Source organism: Bombina bombina, chromosome 6 (genome assembly GCF_027579735.1).
Source record: "Bombina bombina isolate aBomBom1 chromosome 6, aBomBom1.pri, whole genome shotgun sequence".
NCBI classification, from domain to species: Eukaryota; Metazoa; Chordata; class Amphibia; order Anura; family Bombinatoridae; genus Bombina; species Bombina bombina.
Window position 1 is genome coordinate 296908467 of NC_069504.1, and position 24283 is coordinate 296932749.

Genomic DNA, 24283 nt, shown 5'->3' on the forward strand with positions numbered 1-24283 from the left:
TTTTTGGGTGGTGTCTCCAAATTTTAGGCCTTGTATATGATGACAGTGTCTAATTTGTAGTGCCAGTATTTCAACTGTAATAGCAAATAATAGGGGCGAGAGCGGGCACCCTTGACGTGTGCCATTGGAGATGGGAAAAGATTGGGATATATTATTGTTGACTTTGATTTTTGCGCTCGGGTTATGATAAAGGGCCTTGATTCTGGAAATGAAGAGCTCGGAAAAGCCGAACTTTGACAGGGCGGACCACATAAATTGCCAGTCCACCCTGTCAAATGCTTTCTCAGCATCCGTCGAAAGCAAGGTTAGGGGTGTGTGGGAAAGGTGGGCTTGTTGGAGTGAGTGAAGTAATCTAGTAGTGTTATCTTTCGCCTCTCTCCCCTTAATGAAGCCCACCTGATCAGGGTGGACTATGTTGGGCAATATCTCATTCATGCGGTTGGCTAAAATTTTGGCATATATTTTCATGTCGATATTTATAAGGGAAATCGGTCTATAGTTATTGACTACATCATTGGGCTTGCCCGGTTTAGGAATCACCGTGATTACTGCTTCTAGGAGGGAGCTGGGCAAAGCAGCACCCTGGTCTATATCGTTAAAAAGTGTCAGGAGTTGGGGGTTTATGTGTTCTTGTAAGAGCTGGTAAAATTTAGATGTGAGGCCGTCTGGACCTGGGGATTTGCCATTTGGTAAGGACTTAATAACTAAGTTAATGTCCCTCAGGGTAATGGGAGAGTCTAAGAATTGTTTATCGTCATCTGTGATAGAGGTTATAGGGACAGTGTTCAAATATGTTTCTATTTCCTCTTTCCTATCTTGTGATGCGGAGTCTGCTAAATTATATAGTTGCTTATAGTAAGAGGCAAATGAGTTGACAATTTCTTCATTTTTGTGGGTTGTCTCACCAGATGGGTGGCGGATTGTCTTAATGAAATTGGAAAGCCTTTGTTTTTTAAGGGACCTGGCTAGTAGGCGGCCTGATTTGTTACTTTCTATGAAAAATTTAGATTTGGTAGTTAACGCTCTCATGTGGGCTTTTTGAATTAGAAATTTATTTAGGGCTTCTCTAGCGTCATTTAACTTGGAGAGTTTGGATGTGGAGGATGGATCTGCTCTAAGAGTGGTTTCACAGGTGTTTAGTTCGTCGGATAGTGAAGTGAACTGGGCGTTATGAATTTTGCGTTGTGTGGCAGTGTGTTTCATTATTACCCCCCTGATAAAACATTTATAAGTCTCCCAGTTGTTCGCGGGTGTCGTGTCTTCAGGTTTGTTTAGGGTGAAGAATTCGGCCGAGAGTTTTTTAATGTCATCAACCGTTGCTTGATTAGTCAGTATATGGTCGTTGAGTCTCCAGTTGAATGTAGTATGTGGTTTGCTAGCCCACTTGAATTCTGTATGTACCATACTGTGATCGGACCAAGAGGTGTGCGTGATTTTAGAGTGTACAAGGGCAGAAAGCAGAGCCTGATCGCATAGTATGTAATCCAACCTGGAGTACGTGTGTTGTGGATGTGAGAAAAAAGTGTAGTCTTTTCTGTTGGTATGTACTACTCGCCAGGTATCAAATAGGTTAATAGATCGTAAGGCTGCACAATTAGAGTTGAGAGTATTATTGCGCAGATAGGATTTTCCACTAGAGGTATCTAGTGCTGGGTTCATGGGGAAATTAAAATCTCCACCCGCAATGATGGGTCCTTTAGCTAGGTCTAGTATCTTATTGACCAGGGTTTTGAAGAAGTTGGGGGTGGGTCTGTTTGGTGCATAGGTGTTTACTAATGTAACCGGGGAACCGTAACATAGACCAACAAGAATTAGGATCCTACCCTCAGTGTCTGTATATTTCTGTAGTAGTTCGAATGGGAAGCCTCGTCTGAATTAAATACATACCCCATTTTTCCTATTTGTGCCGGAGCTATAGTAGTGTTGGTCAAAATAACTTTTGGATAAAGTGGGTTCGTTATTTTTCTTGAAGTGTGTTTCCTGAACCATAATAACGTCAATTTTCCGTTTATAAAAGTCATGAAACGCTATAGAGCGTTTTTCGGCAGAAAGAAAGCCCTTAACATTCTGAGTGGCTATGTGTAGTGTTTCTTCTTTATGGTGTACTGTATGAGACATCTTAATGTTGGGTGCCTATCACCAACCCACTTTTCGGTATGAAGAGGCCAGACGGGACACCAAGTAGGAGAGGAAAAGAGTATCTACTGTTAGTGTAGGGGAAGAAAGATTTCCGAGGAAAGGTTAGTTAGTGGGAGTCAGAGGAAATGGGAGAGGAGGAAAGAGAAGTTATGACTTTTTTGTAAATAAAACAGTATTAAAGTGAATAACAATATTTATAACAGTATTAATTCAATCAACATTAATGTAGAATGTAAAATGTAGAATATAAAATACAAGTATTGCGCTGAGAAGAAAGGAAAGAAAAGTATGCAGTAGGGTCTCAGCTCATAACCTGTAACTCTAATCTTTGAGCTGTGATCTTTAGTCTTTAGTCTCGGGGGCCTTTATTACAGGCCGGGTATCTGGGTAGAGTAAGGTAATATGGTGTTCGACTGATTTTGGGTGGTATTGTTTTAGAATGTAGGGGCATATAGCTTTTCTACATTGTCTTAATTCGGAGAAGCCCGGTTAATTGTATTATGTCCTGTCTAGAGGGGTGTGTGGATTAGTAGGAGATGTCATGTGGGGACCCTATTCAGTGAGTTGAAGTGTAGTCGATGTTCGATGAGGTCGGAGTATATGTGTGCTGTCCGTGCTAATAGAATTAGGTCAGGCGATGTAGGGTCGCGGACATTTATATGATCAGTGTGCCGTGATGTCACTATATCCCAGTAAAATCTCAGGGTATGTACAGGAGGTTTAATAGATTCTAAGAAGGAGTTCCTCTAAGAGGAACTGAGGTATATGTTCAGTTTCAGGGTCCCAGGTAGAGGGATGGGTGGGTCTATTAGTGAGGTTAAATACGTAGTTAGGGTGAGATAATGTCTTGTGGCATTACAAGAGTCTAGAAACGATGTGGTGATATTTACAGGGAGATATAAAATATCAGTGCAGGAATAACAAATCGAACTCAATAAATTCCATATCATAATGCAATAGATTTTACCCTAACTTAAGGCATAATGTAGTGCAAACAGAGCTCAGTATCTCCAGGTCCGTGGTGTCTCTTTGGTTCAGAAGGTCTGTTCAGTGTCTATGTATTCTGTCTGGTGAGTAGTGGGGGTTAGCTAAGTGAGTTATGTGGAGTTCTTGTATTGCTGAGGTGTATTTTTTTTCAGGGTTATCCAGAAGTACACATGCTGTCTAAGTCATTGTGGTTGGGTCTAAAGACTGGAAGTCACAGGCATTTAGGTAGTCAATGTATTGCGTCATCGTTTAACCTCGGTAAGGACTCTGACTGTGTAATAAGTGTGTATAAAGTTATAACGGTGCCTCTCTCTGGGAGCCATATGCATATGAACCTCGGTAGAGGCCCAAACTGTATAATGAGATGTGTGTGGGTTTGTAACGGCGCCTTTTCATGTGGGTCACATGCACAAGATCTGCGCTGAGGGCTTAGGAAGAGGGAGTGGTGGGGCCTATACATACGGTCAGGTGTGTAGTGGAGGAGAGATAGCGTCTAGTGGTCTGTTTAAGGTTCAGTAGCGGTATGTCACCAATAGTAGGGAGATAAAAAGACAACAGAACATTTATAACATATTAAACTTTGTGGAAAGCATAACATAACAGAATAGAACTTATCAACATTTTAAACATAATTCCAGACCAGTAGATTATATTGCTCTTAAGATTTTGAGATGTTACAGTCTATATGTGTTGGGCATCTCATGCCTGGGAATCAAGGCCTAGTAAAGGAGGAGAAAAAAGAAAAAAAAAGAAGAGGCATATACAGATAAACAGTACATTGCATTGCTTTTACTCATCTGATGGAGTCTGAGTCCGAGGTGCCTGAGTTATTGGAAGATATTTGTCTTCTTTTGGTTTGATTAGAGTCAATGTCTGGATCTGGTCTCCGCTGGGATTTAAAACCTGTTGAACCATCTTGAGGTCTTTGAGATGATTGATGGTTTGTTGTGTCAGGTGATGAAATTTTCAAAATGTTGCAGAATCTATGAATGTCAGAGGGAGAAGGGCATTCCGTTTTCTTCCCGTTTTTCACTACTATTACTGAGGTAGGAAATCCCCATCTGTATGGGATGTGAAGTGAACGGAGGTGTGCTGTTAGGGGTTGAAAGTCCCGTCTTTTCTGCAATGTTCTGAGTGAGAGGTCTTGGTAGATTTGAATTCGATGACCTTGGAAGTGTATGCTTTGTTTTTTCCTGGCGGTATTATATATTTCTTCTTTTTGACAGTAATTTTGGAAATGTACCACAATGTCTCTTGGAGGGGAGTCATCTGGGGGCTTCGGACGTAGAGCTCTGTGAGCTCTGTCTAGTGGAATGTCTAGGTTTTCAGGAGAGTTTTCTCTAAGTATGTCTGCAAAGAGAGCCTGGAGAAAGTCTCGGATATCATTGTTTAATACAGACTCTGGTATCCCCCTGAAGCGAAGGTTACCCCTTCTGGTGCGATTTTCCAAGTCGTCAATTTTATCTTCGAGTTCTGAAATATGACGGTCTTGCTGGGTTTGACTCGTAGAGAGATGTGCAAGTTTTTGTGCTACCACAAACTCATGTTCTTCTAGGTTGTCAACCCTGTGACTCAGGTCACCGATCTCTTTCTTCAGATCAGCGCATTCCTCTTTGATGCATGCCTTAACCTGCTCAATTAGAGTTACAATAGCTTTATATGTTATTGGGGTGTCCTCCTCTAGGGGCATAGTTGTGGGTGCCGCTTCAGCGCTTGTAGGGGGACTATTGATATGCTCTTCTTCTATAGTGTCCGAGATGAACTCTGTTGTTTTAGTCATGGACGGCTGGTCTGTTTGCTTAAAGAAAGCATGAACTGCAGGCTGGGTAGATTGTTGTAGCTTTTGGGGTTTATCTTGACGGGTATTCTTTCTTTGTGACATAGTGACTGGAAGTGGTGTTATGACACTTAGGTTAACTGAAAGCGCTGTCGCACACTGTACCCCCTAGGGATTTTGCCCTCACAGGACGATCACGGTGAAGGGCAGATGGGGTATGACCCGTCACACCGTGGTGTGGCGGGAAAGGGAGTGGGGGTACGTGCGTGGAGTGCCCAATAGTCAGGAGCCCCTAGATAGAGGTATATGTGTTTAAATCACTTGTCTGCAGCCAAGAAATTCATACAGTCTGTGCATATCATTAATTATGAAGAAAGGGATGTGACCGCCAATGATCAAAGGTTCTGATGTTGGGTATCCAAAGGGTTAGGTTAGGCCCCAATTATTTTCTTGAAAATTTAGTTTATTGAGGAAAATGTAGAAGCTTTTATTAGGCTAAGACCATGCGTGTCAGTAAAGCAGCGCCTGTATTAGTATGACAGCATGCAGGGTAATCTTCTCCCATCTATTCAGGTGCAGTGCATGTAGCGTGAAACACAACGTTACTTGTTATTCTGATGTGTCTCTTAATTTGGGGGTATTTCCACGTGGCTTTAAGGTAGGAGAAGGAGCCGTCTGGAAAAGATGTTTGTGTATCTCAGTGAAGTGTCTGCACGCTAGTGGTCAGAGGATTGCAGCAGTTGCCTGTCCCACATAAGTATCGCGTTCAGCGTGTTACAGTGGTTCCCATTTCGGTGGGTTGGAAGTGTGTCCCCCCTGTGATGCTTTGCGGCTAGGTCAAAACATGGCGTGCAGGCCTTACCGGGTGTTGCAGAGTGAGGTCCGGTTTGAGGTATACGTCACAAGCTGCAGCGTTGAAGATGCATATTGGTATGAGCTGCGAGGGTTTGTGAGGCAAGCATCGAGCGCTGATCTCGGTCCTGGATGTAGATCCTGGGTGTCCCGGTCTGTGTGCTATTAAGTCCGTGGTTTGATAGTGTCGCTTGTTGCGGTAAAGGCCGCAAGCCTAGGGAATCGCTATGACAGCGTACATGTAGAGGAGCAGGATCATCGAGTCTCCGATCAAGTGTTCAGGTGTTAGGAATATCTTGTAGTTGATGTGGGCTTTTTAGTTGAGTGTTAAGTCGTGGCTAAAAGCATTTATACCCGGCCCGCAGTCAGAGCCTCAGTGAAGTGCGGCCATCATGCTCGGCTGCTCGCTCCGCCCCCTCAGGTTTTGACATTTTAGCACGTAGAGCGTTATGGCTTAAGTCTTGGCCTGCTGATGTGTCATCAAAATCTAAGCTTTTAGATATTCCTTTTAAAGGTAAGACCCTATTCGGGCCTGAACTGAAGGAAATAATTTCCGACATTACTGGAGGTAAAGGTCATGCCCTTCCTCAGGACAAGACTGTTAAGATGAGGGCTAAACAAAATCATTTTCGTTCCTTTCGAAACTTTAAAGGTGGACCCTCTACTTCCTCCTCCGCCACAAAGCAGGAGGGGAATTTTGCACAATCCAAGTAAGTCTGGAGACCTAACCAGACCTGGAATAAAGGTAAACAAGTTAAGAAGCCCGCTGCTGCTACCAAGACAGCATGAAGGGGCAGTCCCCGATCCGGGTCCAGATTTAGTAGGGGCAAACTTTCTCTCTTTGCTCAGGCTTGGGCAAGGGATGTTCAGGATCCCTGGGCATTAGAAATTGTGACCCAGGGGTATCGACTAGAATTCAAGGATTTTCTCCCAAGAGGGAGATTTCATCTTTCACGTTTGTCTGTAGACCAGACAAAAAGAGAGGCGTTCTTACGCTGTGTAAAAGACCTCTATACCATGGGTGTAATTTGTCCAGTTCCAAAACTAGAACAGGGGCAGGGGTTTTACTCAAATCTGTTTGTGGTTCCCAAAAAAGAGGGAACCTTCAGACCGATTTTAGATCTCAAATGTCTAAACAAATTTCTCAGAGTCCAATCGTTCAAGATGGAGACCATGCGAACAATTTTGCCAATGATCCAGGAGGGTCAATATATGACCACCGTGGACTTGGAGGATGCGTATCTTTACATTCCTATCCACAAGGATCATCATCAGTTTCTCAGGTTTGCCTTTCTGGACAAACACTATCAGTTTGTGGCCCTTCCTTTCGGGTTGGCCACAGCTCCCAGAATCTTCACAAAGGTGCTAGGGTCCCTTCTGGTGGTTCTAAGGCCGCGGGGCATAGCAGTGGCGCCTTATCTGGACGATATTTTGATTCAGGCGTCAACGGACATCGTTCCGTTTGCACGCTTTCATCTCAGGCCACTGCAGCTGTCCATGCTCAGACAGTGGAATGGGGATTATGCGAATTTATCTCCTCAGATAAATCTGGATCAAGAGACCAGAGGCTTTCTTCTTTGGTGGTTGTCACAGGACCATCTGTCCCAGGGTCTGTGCTTAAGCAGACCAGCATGGGTTATAGTGACGACGGATGCCAGCCTCTTGGGCTGGGGTGCAGTCTGGAATTCCCTGAAGGCTCAGGGTGTTTAGACTCAGGAGGAGTCTCTTCTACCAATCAATATTCTGGAACTGAGAGCATATTCAATGCGCTTCAGGTGTGGCCTCAGTTGGCTTTGGCCAAATTCATAAGGTTCCAGTCAGACAATATCACGACTGTAGCATTTATCAATCATCAAGGGGGAACAAAGAGTTCTCTAGCGATGATAGAGGTTTCCAAGATAATCCAATGGGCGGAGACTCACTCTTGCCACCTATCAGCAATCTATATCCCAGGAGTAGAGAACTGGGAAGCGGATTTTCTAAGTTGTCAGACTTTTCATCCAGGGGAGTGGGAGCTCCATCCGGAGGTGTTTGTGGCATTGATTCATCAATGGGACACACTGGAATTGGATCTGATGGCATCTCGTCAGAATGCAAAACTTCCTCGTTATGGGTCCAGGTCAAGGGATACCCAAGCTGTACTGATAGATGCTCTAGCAGTACCTTGGTCGTTCAACCTGGCTTATGTGTTTCCTCCATTTCCTCTCCTACCTCGTCTGATTGCAAGAATCAAACAGGAGAGAGCTTCAGTAATCCTGATAGCGCCTGCATGGCCACGAAGGACTTGGTATGCAGATCTAGTGGACATGTCATCTCTGCCACCGTGGAAACTGCCATTGAGACAGGACCTTCTCATCCAAGGTCCGTTCCAACATCCAAATCTAAATTCTCTGCAGCTGACTGCCTGGAGATTGAACGCTTGATTTTATCTAAGAGGGGATTCTCTGAGTCGGTCATTGATACTTTGATTAAGGCTCGAAAGCCTGTCACTAGAAAAATTTACCATAAGATATGGCGTAAATATCTTTATTGGTGTGAATCCAAGGGCTACTCATGGAGTAGGGTTAGGATTCCTAGGATTTTATCCTTTCTCCAAGAAGGATTGGAGAAGGGATTATCAGCTAGTTCCTTAAAGGGACTAATTTCTGCTTTGTCAATTTTACTACACAAGCATCTGGCGGATGTCCCAGACGTTTAGTCTTTTTGTCAGGCTTTAATCAGAATCAAGCCTGTGTTTAAACCTATTGCTCCACCATGGAGTTTGAATTTAGTTCTCAATGTTCTTCAAGGGGTTCCGTTTGAACCCATGCATTCCATGGATATTAAGCTTTTATCTTGGAAAGTTTTGTTCTTAGTTACTATTTCTTCTGCTCGAAGGGTTTCTGAGCTTTCTGCGTTACAATGTGATTCGCCTTATCTTATATTCAATTCTGATAAGGTGGTTTTGCGTACTAAACCTGGATTCCTTCCTAAGGTTGTTTCAAATAAGAATATTAATCAGGAAATTGTTGTTCCTTCCTTGTGTCCTAATCCTTCGTCTAAGAAGGAACGTCTGTTACATAACTTGGACGTGGTTCGTGCCTTGAAGTTTTACTTACAAGCGACCAAGGATTTCCGTCAAATATCTTCTCTATTCATTGTTTATTCTGGAAAGTGTAGGGGTCAGAAAGCTACTTCTACCTCTCTTTCTTTTTGGCTGAAAAGCATCATCCGCTTGGCATACGAGACTGCTGGAGAGCAGGCTCCTGAAAAAATTACGACTCATTCTACTAGAGCGGTGGCTTCCACATGGGCTTTTAAAAACTATGCCTCTGTTAAACAGATTTGTAAGGCTGCGACTTGGTCCTCCCTTCATACCTTTTCCAAATTTTCCAAATTTGATACTTTTGCTTCTTCGGAGGCTATTTTTGGGAGAAAAGTTCTTCAAGCAGTGGTGCCTTCCGTTTAAGTATCTGTCTTGTCCCTCCCATTCATCCGTGTCCTGTTGCTTTGGTATTGTATCCCACAAGTAAGGATGAATCCGTGGACTCATCGTATCTAGTAGAAGAAAATGAAATTTATGGTTACCTGATAAATTGATTTCTTCTACGATACGATGAGTCCACGGCCCTCCCTGTCATTTTAGACAGATTATATTTTTGTTTTCAAAACTTCAGTCACCTCTGCACCTTTTAACTTTTCTTTTCTCTTCCTATATCTTCAGTCGAATGACTGGGGGTGGAGAGAAGGGAGGAGCTATATATACAGCTCTGCTGTGGTGCTCTTTGCCCCTTCCTGTTAGCAGGAGGATAATATCCCACAAGTAAGGATGAATCCGTGGACTCGTCTTATCGTAGAAGATATGAATTTATCAGGTAAGCATAAATTTCCTTTTTGGGTTGTGGATTAATTTTTCAGCATATGGCTGTTGTTTATTTTTATCCCTCCTTCTCTAGTGACTCTTGCGTGGAGTTCCACATCTTGGGTATTTGATATCCCATACGTCACTAGCTCATGGACTCTTTCCAATTACATGAAAGAAAACATAATTTATGTAAGAACTTATTGGCAAGAGTCCATGAGGCCCACCCTTTTCTTATGGTGGTTATGATTTTTTGTATAAAGCACAATTATTTCCAGATTCCTTTGTTGATGCTTTTTACTCCTTTATTTATCACCCCACTACTTGGCTATTTGTTAAACTGAATTGTGGGTGTGGTGAGGGGGTATATTTATAGGCATTTTGAGGTTTGGGAAACTTTGCCCCTCCTGGTAGGATTGTATATCCCATACGTCACTAGCTCATGGACTCTTGCCAATATGAAAGAAATTAATTTATCAGGTAACTTCTTACATAAATTATGTTTTTTCAGTCATGTGACTGCTATTGAAAAGCATTGAGAAGCATTGTATTGATTAAAATAGCCAGTAGGTGGAGCTGTCCACTTGTGTTGCAGCAAAGATATGCAAACCAAGCACACAAACAGGCTAGAATTAATTAGTCTAGCTAGACATGAGCTATGGAGCAGCTTTCATAGGAACAAGATCTTCCTGTCTATAAATTAGTCCAGATTGGAATGCATAGAAAGAACTGTTTGCAGAAAAATGCAAGTAAAGTCTGTGTTGTGGGATTATTTCATAAGGTTTATAATGCAGTTTAGCAAATGTTTTTGTTCATTTAACTTAGTTTAATTATATATTCTGCGTTGTGTGATTATTTGATACTGTTTATAATGCTGTTTAGCATTTAAAGTTTTCATTTTAAAGCTTTAAAAATAATGTATTAGGTGTTACTTATGACAATTTTGAGAGGGGTTTGGAACCTAACTGCCTCACTTCCCATTGACTTACAGTATAAACTGGGTTTCAATTTACAATGGTTTAGATTTACAACCATTACCCAGCGTAAACTGAGGGCTACATATATATAGAAGCCATCAGCGCCTTAGATTAAAAGTCCAATTTTTAATGGTCAATTTAAAAACTTTGACAGAATTCAGTGAGAAAAGTCTTATATATATAATTTTTTTTCTTCATTTGCCATGCAAATTTCGAAATTGTGCATATCATCGCTAAGAATACTAGTCTGGCATTTCTAGCCAGAAGGGTCCTATGGCTAAAGTCCTGGTCTGCAGATATGTTCTCCAAATTCAAATAAATGTCCTTGCCTTTTAAAGGTAAAACCTTATTTGGCCCTGGGTTTGGACTGTCTGTTTCAAGGGGTTTGGCCTCAGTCTGTCCAGGATCCTTGGGTTACAGGAAATTGTTTCCATGGGGTACAGGATAGGATTCCAATCTCATCTTCCTAGACGGAGGTTTATTGTGTTTGTCAAAAGGGCCAGAAAGGAGATTGGCCTTTCTTCAATGTGTAAATATCTAGAGGACATTGGAAAAGCCTTTTACTCAAATCTTTTCATTTTCCAACAAAGAGGAAACTTTTCGGCCTATTCTGGACCTAAAGTGCCTAAACAGAGTTTTGAAGGTCCCTTCCTTCAAAATAGAAACAATCATATCTTTACTTCCTCTAGTCCTTCAGGGACAATTCATGTCTACAGTGTACTTGAAGGCTCCAAAGGTCTTTACCAAGGTGCTATGGGCTCTGCTAGCAGTGGTCAGACTGCAGGGCATTGCTGTGGCTCCATACTTGGGCGATTTATTGGTTCAAGCTTTATCTTCATAGATAGCGGCCACTCACACAGAGACGTTACTTTGGTATCTTCATTGTCACTGCTGAAAAGTAAATCTGGAAAATTGTTCCCTCACTCCTCGAGTGAGTTTTATGGGAGTCATGAAAAGTTCAAACTTCAGTCAGCATGCTGAAGGCTTCGGTCCACCCCTTATTCATCGGTGACACAGTGTATGGAGGTAGTTGATCTTATGGTGGTGACGTCAGTTGCCATGCCATTTGCTCAATATCATTTGCTACCTCTACAGTTATACATGCTAAGGCAGTGGAATAGGGATCATGTGACCTGTCTCAGGTGATAGATCTGGATCCTGTCACCAGGGATTCTATTTCTTGGTTTATGATACCCCAGCCCATAGTTCTGGGTATGAGCTTTCTTCGCCCAATTTGGGAGATAACCACAAATGTCAATCTGTTCAGTTGGGGAGCTGTGTGGGGCAGTTAGAGTGCTCAGAGAGTATGGTCCTCACAGGAAGTGACTCTTCCCATAAATTTCCTAGAGCTCATAGCCATCTTCAATGCCTTACATGCATGGCCCCAGCTAAGTTCTGTCCATTATATTCAATTTCAGTCAAACAATATCATATGTCAATGGTGGCGTATGTAAATTATCAGGGAGGACCCGCAGCTCATTGGCAATCCAGGAAGTGGCACGCATCTTATCCTGGTCAAGTTTGCCTGATTTCAGCTATCCTTATTCCAGCGGTGGATAACTGGGAGGCGGACTGTCTAAGTGCCAGACTCTTCACTTCATGGAGTGGTCTCTGAATCTGGAGGTCTTAAACAAGATTGTACTTCGGTGACGTACAGATCGAGATCACGGGATCCTCAGGCGGAGTTAATAGACACATGAACAGATCCCTGGGTTTATCAGCTAGTTTATCTGTTTCCCCCGATTGTGCTTCTTCCACGAGTTGTAGCATTGATCAAACAGGCGAAGGTGTCTGCGGTTCTTATAGCCCCTGCGTGGCCTTGCAGGACTTAGTATGCAAATCTCATAAGGATGTTATCTGCTCCTCCATGGTGTCTTCCTCAGATATCAGACCTTCTAGCTCAAGGTCCATTCTTTTGTCAAAATCTCGGATCTTTGAGGATGACTTCCTGGAGATTGAATAATTGATTGTAGCTCAGAGCGCTTTTTCTGAGTCTATAATTGATACTTTTATACAAGCGTATTCTACAGTTCCTACAGGGACTAAACAAGGGTCTTTCGGCTAGTTCTATTAAGGGCCAGATCCCAGCTCTTTCAGTTTTGTTGCATAGAAAGTTGGCCCGGTTGCCAGATTTTCAATCTTTTGTTCAAGCCCTGAATAGAATCAGGCCTATTTTAAACTTACTGCTCCTCTTTGGAGTCTTAGTTTAGTTCTTAGAGTTTTACAGCAGCCTACGTTTTAGACTATGCGTTCCTTATACATTAAGTTGCTATCTTGGAAGGTGCTGTTTTTGTTGGCAATCTCTTCTGCTCGGAGAGTTTCAGAATTGTCCGCTCTTGCCTGTGATCCGCCTAATCTGGTGTTCAACTAGGATAAGGCCGTGTTATGAACTAAATCCAGTTTGCTGCCTAAGTTGGTATCTGTGGACAACATAAATCAGGCGATTGTTGTGCCATCCTTATGTCCTAATGGTTTTCTAAGGAGAGATTATTACTCAATCTGGATGTCGTTAGGGCATTACAATTCTATCTTCATGCTACCAAGGATTTTCGTCAGTCATCTAGCTTGTTTGTGTTGTTTTCTGTTAAACGCAAGGGTCAAAAGGCTACTGCTGTTCATTATCTTCTTGGCTGAGGATCTCATTTGCATGGCTTACATGCGGTGTGGGGTCTGCAACCTCCTGCCTGTATAACTGCTCACTCCACTCATTCTGTATGCATGTCTTCGGCTTTCAAGAATGTAGAACAGATCTGCAAGGCTGCTACCTGGTCTTCTCTGCATACATTTACAAACTTTTATCAGTTTGGTGTTTTTCCCTCAGGAGAGGCATCTTTTGGCTGTAAGGTTCTTCAGGTGGTGGTACAAATAGGCGACTGCCTCACATTTCATTACTATCTTAATTGTTTGTGGACTCCACTGCTTGGGTATAGATTCCTATTTATAAGAATAAGGATTTCATGGACTCTCACTACCATTAGAAAGAAACAAAATGTATTCTTACCCAATTATAAATTATTTCCTTATAACCCACCCTGTTATAATGTGGTGGCAGTCCTAGTTTGCACCTCTTTACCTCTTTTATTTCACTTACTTTTCACTATCTTTGGCTATTAAACTACTGGGAGGGACGGGGAAGTAGGAGGAGGGATAGTTAAATGCTTTGGTTGCGGTGTCTTTACCTCCTCTTGGTGGCCAAGTGATGTTTTCCCATTTGTAAGAGCAAGGATTTTGTGGACTACCAATAATTTTTTTTTTTGATGAAATAAAAATACATTTAGTATTTTTGATGCAGAGTAGAGATTACCCTACCACCTGACACTCCCACACTCTGATTTTTTTATTGCTATAATTATTTTCCCTCGCAGTGTAGTGATCCTTCTTCAACCTTCCCACCTCTCTGATTCCCCCGCCCCAACAGCTCTTTTTCCTCCCACTTTTTCTGTAGTGTAGTGGTGCCCCGTACCTTCTCCCTCTCCATAATTATTAATTAGGGTGCCCTCTTCCCATCTTCTGAATCCCCTTTTGCCAGAACTTCCCGTCCCTTAAAAAAAAAAAAAATCTGTAGCGTAGGGCCCCTCCCACTACCTCCCTCCGTGTCTGTGCAAGTTTGTCAAAAGAACTGAGATAAGGGGATAGCCTGCAGAGGCTTAGATACAATGTAACCACAGAGGTATAAAGTACATTTTCCTCCACGATTCAGATAGCGCATACAATTTTAAACAACTTTCCCGTTTACTTTTATTATCTTATTTGCTTAGTTCTCTTGATATCCTTTGTTGAAAATAATATCTAGGTAGCCTTAGGAGGTGAGAGCTAGCTGCTGATTGGTGGTTGCACAGAAATATCTCTTGTGATTGGCTTATTGATGTTTTCAGCTAGCTCCCAGTAATGCATTGCTGCTCCTTTAACAAAGGATACTAAGAGAATGAAGCAAATAAATAATAGAAGCTAATTGGAAAGTTGTTTAAAAAAATCTATCATCTGCTTCATGTTCCATTAATATAACAGTGTTGGTTGTGCAAATCTGGAGAATTGTTAATATTTCCTTTAAGTAAATAGGGAACATTCAATTTTTTTTTCTTTGTAGTGTTAAATAAAGTTTTGAAACTGCAGAATAATAGGTCCTGGCCATAGATAAGCAACAGAAAATTTTAAACACATGTGACAATAAGGTTAAGAAAGATATCTCGTGTGTTGGATATTAAAATCGCAAAAACTATTGAGATGAGAAAAAATAAGGGACCCAGGTGACAAAGTAAGGAAAAACATGTATAATATTTATGTATTTGCACAGTTCCTTTTCACATATCTCATATCTGTGGTTTGTTTACTTCTGTAGCTTCATCTTCAGTAGATACATTCCTCATGATATGGAACTTCAAACCTAATTCACGAGCATTCAAATTTTTTGGGCACAAAGAAGCTGTGACTAGTGTGCAGTTTTCTCCTAATGGGCAAATGGTTGCATCATCTTCAATAGACCGAACTATTAGGCTCTGGACTCCTAATATGTGAGTACTCTCTAACAGTAGTAAACTTATGTGAACTTCCTGTTTTTCTTTTTTCCCCCTTATTTTAATAGCAGATGCTTTTTCAAATCCAACAATCACACATTTTCTGTGTCAAGTATTAATTTTAAATTCAGTTTCTATGTGAAATTAACATTTCACTAACATCAGAAATATAGAACACTTTTAAAATTCTAATAATTTAGTTAATAATGACACATTTTTATAAATATCTTTTTTTCAGCAAAGGTGAATCTACTCTGTTTAAGGCCCACACAGCACCAGTGCGCAGTGTTAATTTCTCAAGTGATGGGCAGACCATTATTACAGCATCTGATGACAAGTCAATTAAGGCATGGAATGTGCATCGTCAGAAGTTCCTATTTTCCCTAGCCCAGCACACAAACTGGGTGCGTTGTGCTAGGTAGGTATATGTATAGCAGTAAACATTTTATAGAAATAAAGGAGATATACTACCTCTTAACAAATTATGTTTATAGTTAAGTAGCCAAAATTTGCAGTACACTAAAATAAGTTGACGTTGAATGGGTTTTCTGGACCTGAATTAATAAGCAAAAAGGTTACTTTATTTCCTAAGATATGAGTCCACGGCATCATCAATTACTGTTGGGAATATCACTCCTGGCCAGCAGGAGGAGGCAAAGAGCACCACAGCCAAGCTGTTAAGTATGACTCCCCTACCCACAAACCCCAGTTATTCTCTTTGCCTCTGTTGATGGAGGAGGTGAAGTTTTGGTATCTGAAGAAAATTTGATTTATTTCTCTTCAATCAAGATTTTATTATTTTGAAAGCCAGAGTAGGTTTGCTCTGATATTTCCTCTCAAGATTGGGTCTAGCCGTACTCCACGTTAGTCTCTTCAGTAGGAACTTGTAAGGTGGGCCTTGCTGCTTTTTCTTAACATATTTGCTGCCCTAGTATAGAAATCCAGAGTAGGTTTACTCTGATCTTTCTTTTTTCACAGGTCTGTGTAAGGAGTGAGTTCCTTTCATGCCAGGTGAGCTGTCCTACTGCCGGACAGCTAGATGTGCAGGTAAGTGCCTTTTGTCTTTTGGGGCTAGGAGGCTGGCACAGAGGGGGTTAAGGACTCTAAATTGCATTTTATGTGAAACACAATATCCTTTATGAAGGACATTTGCTGGCAGTGGGCAGGCACTTTTGGATGTGACAATGGAGACTTAAGGGTAAATCTCCTTCTAGGCAAGAAAGGAGTTAACATTTGTTTGGGGCTCAGATGTTATCTAGGTGTTTATAACATAAGAATCATGCTTAAGTCCAGTTTATTTAGTAAGCGGAGAACGCGCTCACTTACCGGCGTCACTCCTATGGGGCAGTTAAGTTTTTCTAACAAAAACAAATACAGGTTCCGTTGGTAAAGCGGAGTGGTGTTTTTTCTGTTACTTGTGCTTTTTTTGTACATTTGTTTCTCTCATGGCCCGGATTGTCGGCAGAATGAAGCGCGATATATGCACACATAATTTCTTTCATGTAATTGGCAAGAGTCCATGAGCTAGTGACGTATTGGATATACATTCCTACCAGGAGGGGAAAAGTTTCCCAAACCTCAAAATGCCTATAAATACACCCCCACCACACCCACAATTCAGTTTTACAAACTTTGCCTCCTATGGAGGTGGTGAAGTAAGTTTGTGCTAGATTTCTACGTTGATATGCGCTTCACAGCATGCTGAAGCACGGTTCCTCTCAGAGTGCAGTGAATGACAGAGGGATGTGAAGGGAGTATTACCTATTGAATGCAATGGTCATCCTAACGGGGATCTATTTCATAGGTTCTCTGTTATCGGTCGTAGAGATTCATCTCCTACCTCCCTTTTCAGATAGACGAAATACTTTTATATACCATTGCCTCTACTGATTCTAGTTTCAGTACTGGTTTGGCTATCTACTCTGTGTAGATGAGTGTCTTTTGGTAAGTATATTTCCTTATTTATGACACTCTCAGCTATGGTTTGGCACTTTATATGTAAAGTTCTAAATATATGTTTTATACTTATATTTGCCATGATTCAGGTTAATCAGTATATTTCCTTCTTACAGACTGTCAGTTTCATTTTGGAAATGCATATGGAAAAATTATTTCTTACCTGAAAAATTTTCAAATTGACTTTCTTTTCTAAATTGTGGCTGTTAGGCTCATGGGAGTGCAAAATGCTATAATTTATTGCGTCATTTTTGGCGCAAGACTTTTGGCACGTGAATTACGTTTGTTGACGTAATGACGTCATTTTCGGCGTCTTAGTTGGCGCTGAGAGTTTTCACGTAGTTGCGTCATCTATGACGCTCGTGTTTGTTGCAGACGTTTTTGGCGCCAAAAAATATTTTGTCAGTTGTGGGCGTCATACTTGGCGCCAGATTTTTTGACATTATTTAAGTCATTATTTATTTTTGCTTCTGGTTTCCAGAGGCTTATTCTATTTGCATTTTTTCCCATTCCTGAAACTGTCATATAAGGAAATTGATAATTTTGCTTTATATGTTGTTTTTTCTATTACATATTGCAAGATGTCTCAATCTGATCCTTTCTCAGAATCTGCTTCTGGAATGCTGCTGCCTGATGTCGGTTCTACCAAAGCTAAGTGCATTTGTTGTAAACTTGTGGTAACTGTTCCTCCGCTGTAGTTTGTGTTAGTTGTCATGATAAACTTTCAAAAGCAGACAATATTTCCATTATTAGTAATCCATTACCTGTTGTTGTTCCTTCAACATCTAATGTTCAGGATATTCCCGTTAATGTGAGAGAATTTGTTTCTAATTCTATTCAGAAGGCTCTGTCTGTTATACCACCTTCTAATAAATGTAAAAGGTCTTTTAAAACTTCTCATAAATTCGATGAATTTTTAAATGACCGACAGCATTCTGATTTATCTATCTCTGATGAGGATCTATCTGGTTCAGAAGATTCTGCCTCAGATATTGACACTGACAAAACTTCTCTTTATTAAAAGAGGTGTTGATTGCATTAGATATGGAGGTGACTAGTCCTCTTGATATTAAAACCAGTAAACGTTTAAATTCGGTTTTTAAACCTCATGTAGTTATTCCAGAGGTTTTTCCAGTTCCTGATGCTATTTCAGATGTAATTTCTAGGGAATGGAATAGTCTGGGTTCTTCATTTACTCCTTCTTCAAGGTTTAAGAAATTGTACTCTTTGCTGACTGATAGATTGGAGTTTTGGGAAAAGATCCCCAAAGTTGATGGGGCTATCTCTACTCTTGCAAAGCGTACTACTATTCCTACGGCAGATAGTACTTCTTTTAAAGATCCTTTAGATAGGAAGCTTGAATCTTATCTAAGGAAGGCTTATTTGTGTTCAGGTCATCTTCTTAGGCCTGCTATTTCTTTGGCTGATGTTGCTGCGGCTTCAACTTTTTGTTTGGAAACTTTAGCGCAACAAGTACCAGATCCTAATGTGTATAGCATTGTTAAGCTAATTCAACATGCTAATAATTTCATTTGTGATGCCATTTTTTATATCATTAGAATTGATGTCAGGTATATGTCTTTAGCTATTTTAGCTAGAAGAGCTTTATGGCTTAAATCTTGGAATGCGGATATGACTTCTAAGTCAACGTTGCTATCTCTTTCTTTCCAAGGTAATAAATTATTTGGTTCTCATTTGGATTCTATTATTTCAACTGTCACTGGGGTGAAGGGAGCCTCTTTGCCTCAGGATAAAAAATCTAAGGGTAAATTTAGGGCTGCTAACCGTTTTCGTTCCTTTTCGTCAGAATAAGGAACAGAAACCTGACCTTTCCCCTAAAGGAACGGTTTCTAATTGGAAGCCTTCTCCAGTCTGGAATAAATCCAAGCCTTTTAGAAAATAAAAATCAGCCCCCAAGTCCGCATGAAGGTGAGGCCCTCATTCCAGTGCAGCTGGTAGGGGGCAGACTAAGATTTTTCAAAGATGTTTGGATCAATTCAATCCAAAATCATTGGATCCAGAACATTGTTTCTCAAGGGTACAGAATAGGTTTCAAGGTAAGACCGCCTGTGAGAAGTTACTTTCTCTCACGCATTCCAGTGAACCCAGTAAAGGCTCAGGCTTTCCTGAAGTGTGTTTCAGACCTGGAGTTATCCGGGGTAATTGTTCCAGTTCCCTTTCTGGAACGGGGTCTGGGGTTTTATTCAAATCTGTTCGTTGTTCTAAAGAAAGAGAATTCTTTCAGACCAGTTCTGGATCTAAAAATTTTGAATCGTTATGTAAGAATACCAACATTCAAAATGGTGACTATAAGGACTATTCTGCCTTTTGTTCAGCAAGGGCATTATATGTCTACAATAGACTTACAGGATTCATATCTTCATATTCCGATTCATCCAGATCACTATCAGTTCATGAGATTCTCTTTTCTAGACAAGCATTGCCAATTTGTTGCTCTTCCTTTTGGCCTAGCGACAACTCCAAGGATCTTTTCAAAGGTTCTCGGTGCCCTACTCTCTGTAATCAGAGAGCGGGGTATTGCGGTGTTTCCTTATTTGGACAATATCTTGGTACTTGCTCAGTCTTTACATTCTGCAGAATCTCACACAAATCAACTAGTATTGTTTCTTCAAAGACATGGTTAGAGGATCAATTTACCAAAATGTTCCTTGATTCCTCAGACAAGGGTAACCTTTTTAGGATTCCAAATAGATTCAGTATCCATGACTTTGTCTCTAACAGACAAAATACGTCTGAAATTGGTTTCATCATTCCCTTCAGTAGCTATGTGCATGGAGGTTTTAGGTCTCATGCCTGTAGTATCAGATGTGATCCCCTTTGCTCGTTTTCACATGAGACCTCTTCAGCTTTGTATGCTGAGTCAATGGTGCAGGGATTATATAAAGATATCACAATTAATATCCTTAAATCCCAATATTCGACTATCTATGACTTGGTGGTTAGATCACCATCGTTTAGTTCAGGGGGCCTCTTTTGTTCGTCCAACCTGGACTGTGATTACAACAGATGCAAGTCTTTCAGGTTGGGGAGCTGTCTGGGGATCTCTGACAGTGCAGGGGGTTTGGAAATCTCAAGAGGCGAGATTACCAATCAATATTTTGGAACTCCGTGCGATTCTCAGAGCTCTTCAGTTTTGGCCTCTTCTGAAGAGAGAACCGTTTATTTGTTTTCAGACAGACAATGTCACAACCGTGGCGTATGTCAATCATCAAGGTGGGACTCACAGTCCTCAAGCTATGAAAGAAGTATCTCGGATACTTGCATGGGTGGAATCCAGCTCCTGTCTAATCTCTGCGGTCCATATCCCAGGTATAGACAATTGGGAAGCAGATTATCTCAGTCGCCAGACTTTACATCAGGGAGAATGGTCTCTTCACCCAGATGTGTTTCTTCAGATTTTTCAGATGTGGGGGCTTGCAGAAATAGATCTGATGGCTTCTCATCTAAACAGGAAACTTCCTAGGTATCCGTCCAGGTTCAGGGATCCTCAGGTGGAAGCAGTGGATGCATTGTCACTTCCTTGGAATTATCAACCTGCTTATGTCTTTCCGCCTCTAGTTCTTCTTCCAAGAGTGATTTCAAAAATCATAATGGAGCATTCATTTGTACTGCTGGTGGCTCAAGCATGGCAACACAGGTTTTGGTTTGCGGATCTTGTTCGGATGTCCAGTTGCCAACCCTGGCCACTTCCGTTAAGGCCAGACCTTCTATCTCAAGGTCCATTTTTCCATCAGGATCTCAAATCATTAAATTTGAAGGTATGGAGATCGAACGCCTAGTGCTTAGTCATAGAGGTTTCTCTGACTCAGTGATTAATACTATGTTGCAGGCTCGCAAATCTGTGTCTAGAAAGATTTATTACCGAGTTTGGAAGACTTACATTTCATGGTGTTCTTCTCATAAATTCTCTTGGCATTCTTTTAGAATTCCTAGAATTTTACAGTTTCTTCAGGATGGTTTGGATAAGGGTTTGTCTGCAAGTTCCTTGAAAGGAAAAATCTCTGCTCTTTCTGTTCTGTTTCACAGAAAAATTGCTAATCTTCCTGATATTCATTGTTTTGTACAGGCTTTGGTTGGTATCAAGCCTGTCATTAAGCCAATTTCTCCTCCCTGGAGTCTTAATTTGGTTTTGAGGGCTTTACAGGCTCCTCCGTTTGAGCCTATGCATTCTCTGGACATTAAATTATTTTCTTGGAAAGTATTTTTCTTTTTGGCCATCTCTTCTGCTAGAAGAGTTTCTGAATTATCTGCTCTTTCTTGTGAGTCTCCTTTTCTGATTGTTCATCAGGATAAGGCGGTTTTGCAGACTTCATTTAAATTTTTACCTAAAGTTGTGAATTCCAACAACATTAGTAGAGAAATTGTTGTCCCTTCAATGTGTCCTAATCCTAAGAATTCTTTGGAAAGATCTTTACATTCTTTGGATGTGGTAAGAGCCTTGAAATATTATGTTGAAGCTACTAAAGATTTCAGAAAGACTTCTAGTCTATTTGTTATCTTTCCTGGTTCTAGGAAAGATCAGAAGGCTTCTGCCATTTCTTTGGCGTCTTAGTTAAAGCTTTTGATTCATCATACTTATTTGGAGTCGGGTAAATCCCCGCCTCAGAGGATTACGGCTCATTCTACTAGGTCAGTTTCTACTTCCTGGGCTTTTAAGAATGAAGCTTCTGTTGATCAGATTTGCAAAGCAGCAACTTGGTCTTCTTTGCATACTTTTACTAAATTCTACCATTTTGATGTTTTCTCTTCTTCAGAAGCAGTTTTTGGTAGAAAAGTACTTCAGACAGCTGTTTCAGTTTGATTCTTCTGCTTATAATTTCAGTTTTTTTCATTATAAGATTAAAACTTTTTGATTTGGGTTGTGGATTCTTTTTTCAGTGGAATTGGCTGTCTTTATTTGTATCCCTCCCTCTCTAGTGACTCTTGCGTGGAGTTCAACATCTTGGGTATTTGATATCCCATACGTCACTAGCTTATGGACTCTTGCCAATTACATGAAAGAAAACACAATTTATGTAAGAATTTACCTGATAAATTCATTTCTTTCATATTGGCAAGAGTCCATGAGGCCCACCCTTTTTGTGGTGGTTATGATCTTTTTGTATAAAGCACAATTATTCCAATTCCTTGTTGATGCTTTCGCTCCTTTCTTATCACCCCACTTCTTGGCTATTCGTTAAACTGAATTGTGGGTGTGGTGGGGGTGTATTTATAGGCATTTTGAGGTTTGGGAAACTTTGCCCCTCCTGGTAGGAATGTATATCCCATACGTCACTAGCTCATGGACTCTTGCCAATATGAAAGAAATGAATTTATCAGGTAAATTCTTACATAAATTATGTTTTTCTTGCCGTTTGCAAGTTCCCGCCTACTTCCTTTTTCCAGAATTTGAAGCGGCGCCATTTTGGGCTCCTACTGAGCCGGTGTATGTAACTCTGCCCTGTCCTCACAATGAGAATGGAGCGGCGTTCTGTTTCTGTTCTGGGTTTATTAGGAACATAGCCTGAAAGGGTTATCTGCTTTAGAAAAAATTAAAATAAAGATAAAACTGAATTAGCTAAGACTGTTCAGCCATCGATGTGCTCATGCTGTTAGTTCAGAACAATAGTGGTGGCGCATCAATACAGAAATGGCTTAGTACCAAGGTTTTTATAACCAAACAGCATTATTGTGCAGTGGTCTAATACTCTTCTCTGCTGTGTTTATATTAGATAGCAGAGTTTTATACGTAAATCCTTAAGTTAGGGTTTTTGTAGTTGGCTTCCACCCTTTAGTTCAGGTTAAGATATACAGTCTACTGTAGTATATCCTTTTTAAGATTTTAAGTCTTTTCTTAAAGGGACATATGTTCATATCTTCCTAGAACTCTGTTTCTAAGGAATAAATGTCTCTGGCTTGTGAGGATCAAATTGTTTTTGCAAGCATATCTGTCTTTCATGTTATAATAAATCTTTAGAAAATATAAAGATGTTATTGTTGAGCCTTGTGTCTCTCAGGACTTATTTTGTTTTAGAGATTCTTTGCATTTGCAATTCTGAGCTGCAGTTTCCCGCCTATCTAATGAAAGTAAAGATAGGTTGTTGCCTTCTGAGCCTCATGTCTTCCAGGATGATGCTGTTCAGGCAATGCCACAGCTTTCTCCTTGAAAGCCCAAGCCTTATGGCGTCGCATACAGTGCCCTGCGGTTCCTCTCAATCTCCTGGAGGAGTGTATTTGCCTACAGATGTTGCTGCACAGGTATCTTCTGCGGTATCAGTGACATTATCTGTTTTTCCTATGTTGTAGGAAATATGCACGAGGAAGTTAGTGATTCAGATAGTAAGTTTTTTTTCCTTCCTACTGCTACACAGTTTGTCCTTCCTCATAAGTCCGATCAGGAGGATACGTCGGTAGCTTCTGAGGGTGAAATCTTAGATTTGGACAGTATAATTTCTTCATCTGATGCTAAAGTGGTTTCCTTCAGATGTATACTTGAACACCTCGTGTACTGTTAAAGGAGGTTTTAGCTACTTGGATGACATCGATACCTCTGTCGTTGTCAACCCTTGGAAGTTTTTCTTTGTTAACTTTATTATTTCTATGATATTCTTCCTATAAGGAAGTGTTCTAGACGTGCTATAGAAGTTTTCACACTAATAGGAGAAGCTATGGATACCTTTTTCCCTGTCTTCCGTCCTTTTATGGATTTTCCTGTTGTTGACTCCATTAAAATGCACAGTGCCTTAAGTAGCAGGAGCGTTTCTACTATAGCTCAGAGAACTTTGATCGCCCTGGAGGATAGCTGCCCCTTTACAAATCTATGGATAGAAGCTGGAAGTCATCTAGAGTGATGTCTTTGCATAATTAGACTTGCTGTGCTAGCCCGTGGGATATTGTGCCTGAAATCTTGATCAGCTGAGCAGCCTATCTAGCTTAGTGGCACAGCCTAGGCTCTTTTAACACTGCAGATGCAGGTTTCTATATCCAATTGGCCCAAGATATGTGACAATATGGTCATATTTGGAATATATTAAGTTTTCCTCCAAGTCTAAGCTTGCATTTCCTTTCAAGAGTGAGACCTTGTTTGGAACTGGATTGACAGTATATAGACCAACGGAATCCGGTTTGCTAGAGATCATCCAGTTCAGGCCCAGGAGATAGCAAGCTTAGAATTCCTCCCAAGCAGATCTCTACTTTTTAGAGTATTTGCATCCCAGGTATGATGAGAGGTATTCTTGAA

The 24283-nt window shown here is 40.9% G+C and overlaps 1 protein-coding gene across 1 annotated transcript in view; it reads left to right on the forward strand.

Moving 5' to 3' along the window:
• POC1B (POC1 centriolar protein B) overlaps positions 1-24283 on the forward strand; it is a 689402-nt gene that overhangs the window by 111896 nt on the left and 553223 nt on the right. Inside the window, exons 3-4 of the mRNA XM_053719233.1 lie at positions 14913-15084; positions 15326-15505. Of these exons, the coding sequence (XP_053575208.1) occupies positions 14913-15084; positions 15326-15505 (352 nt within the window). The remainder of the gene's footprint in view (positions 1-14912; positions 15085-15325; positions 15506-24283) is intronic.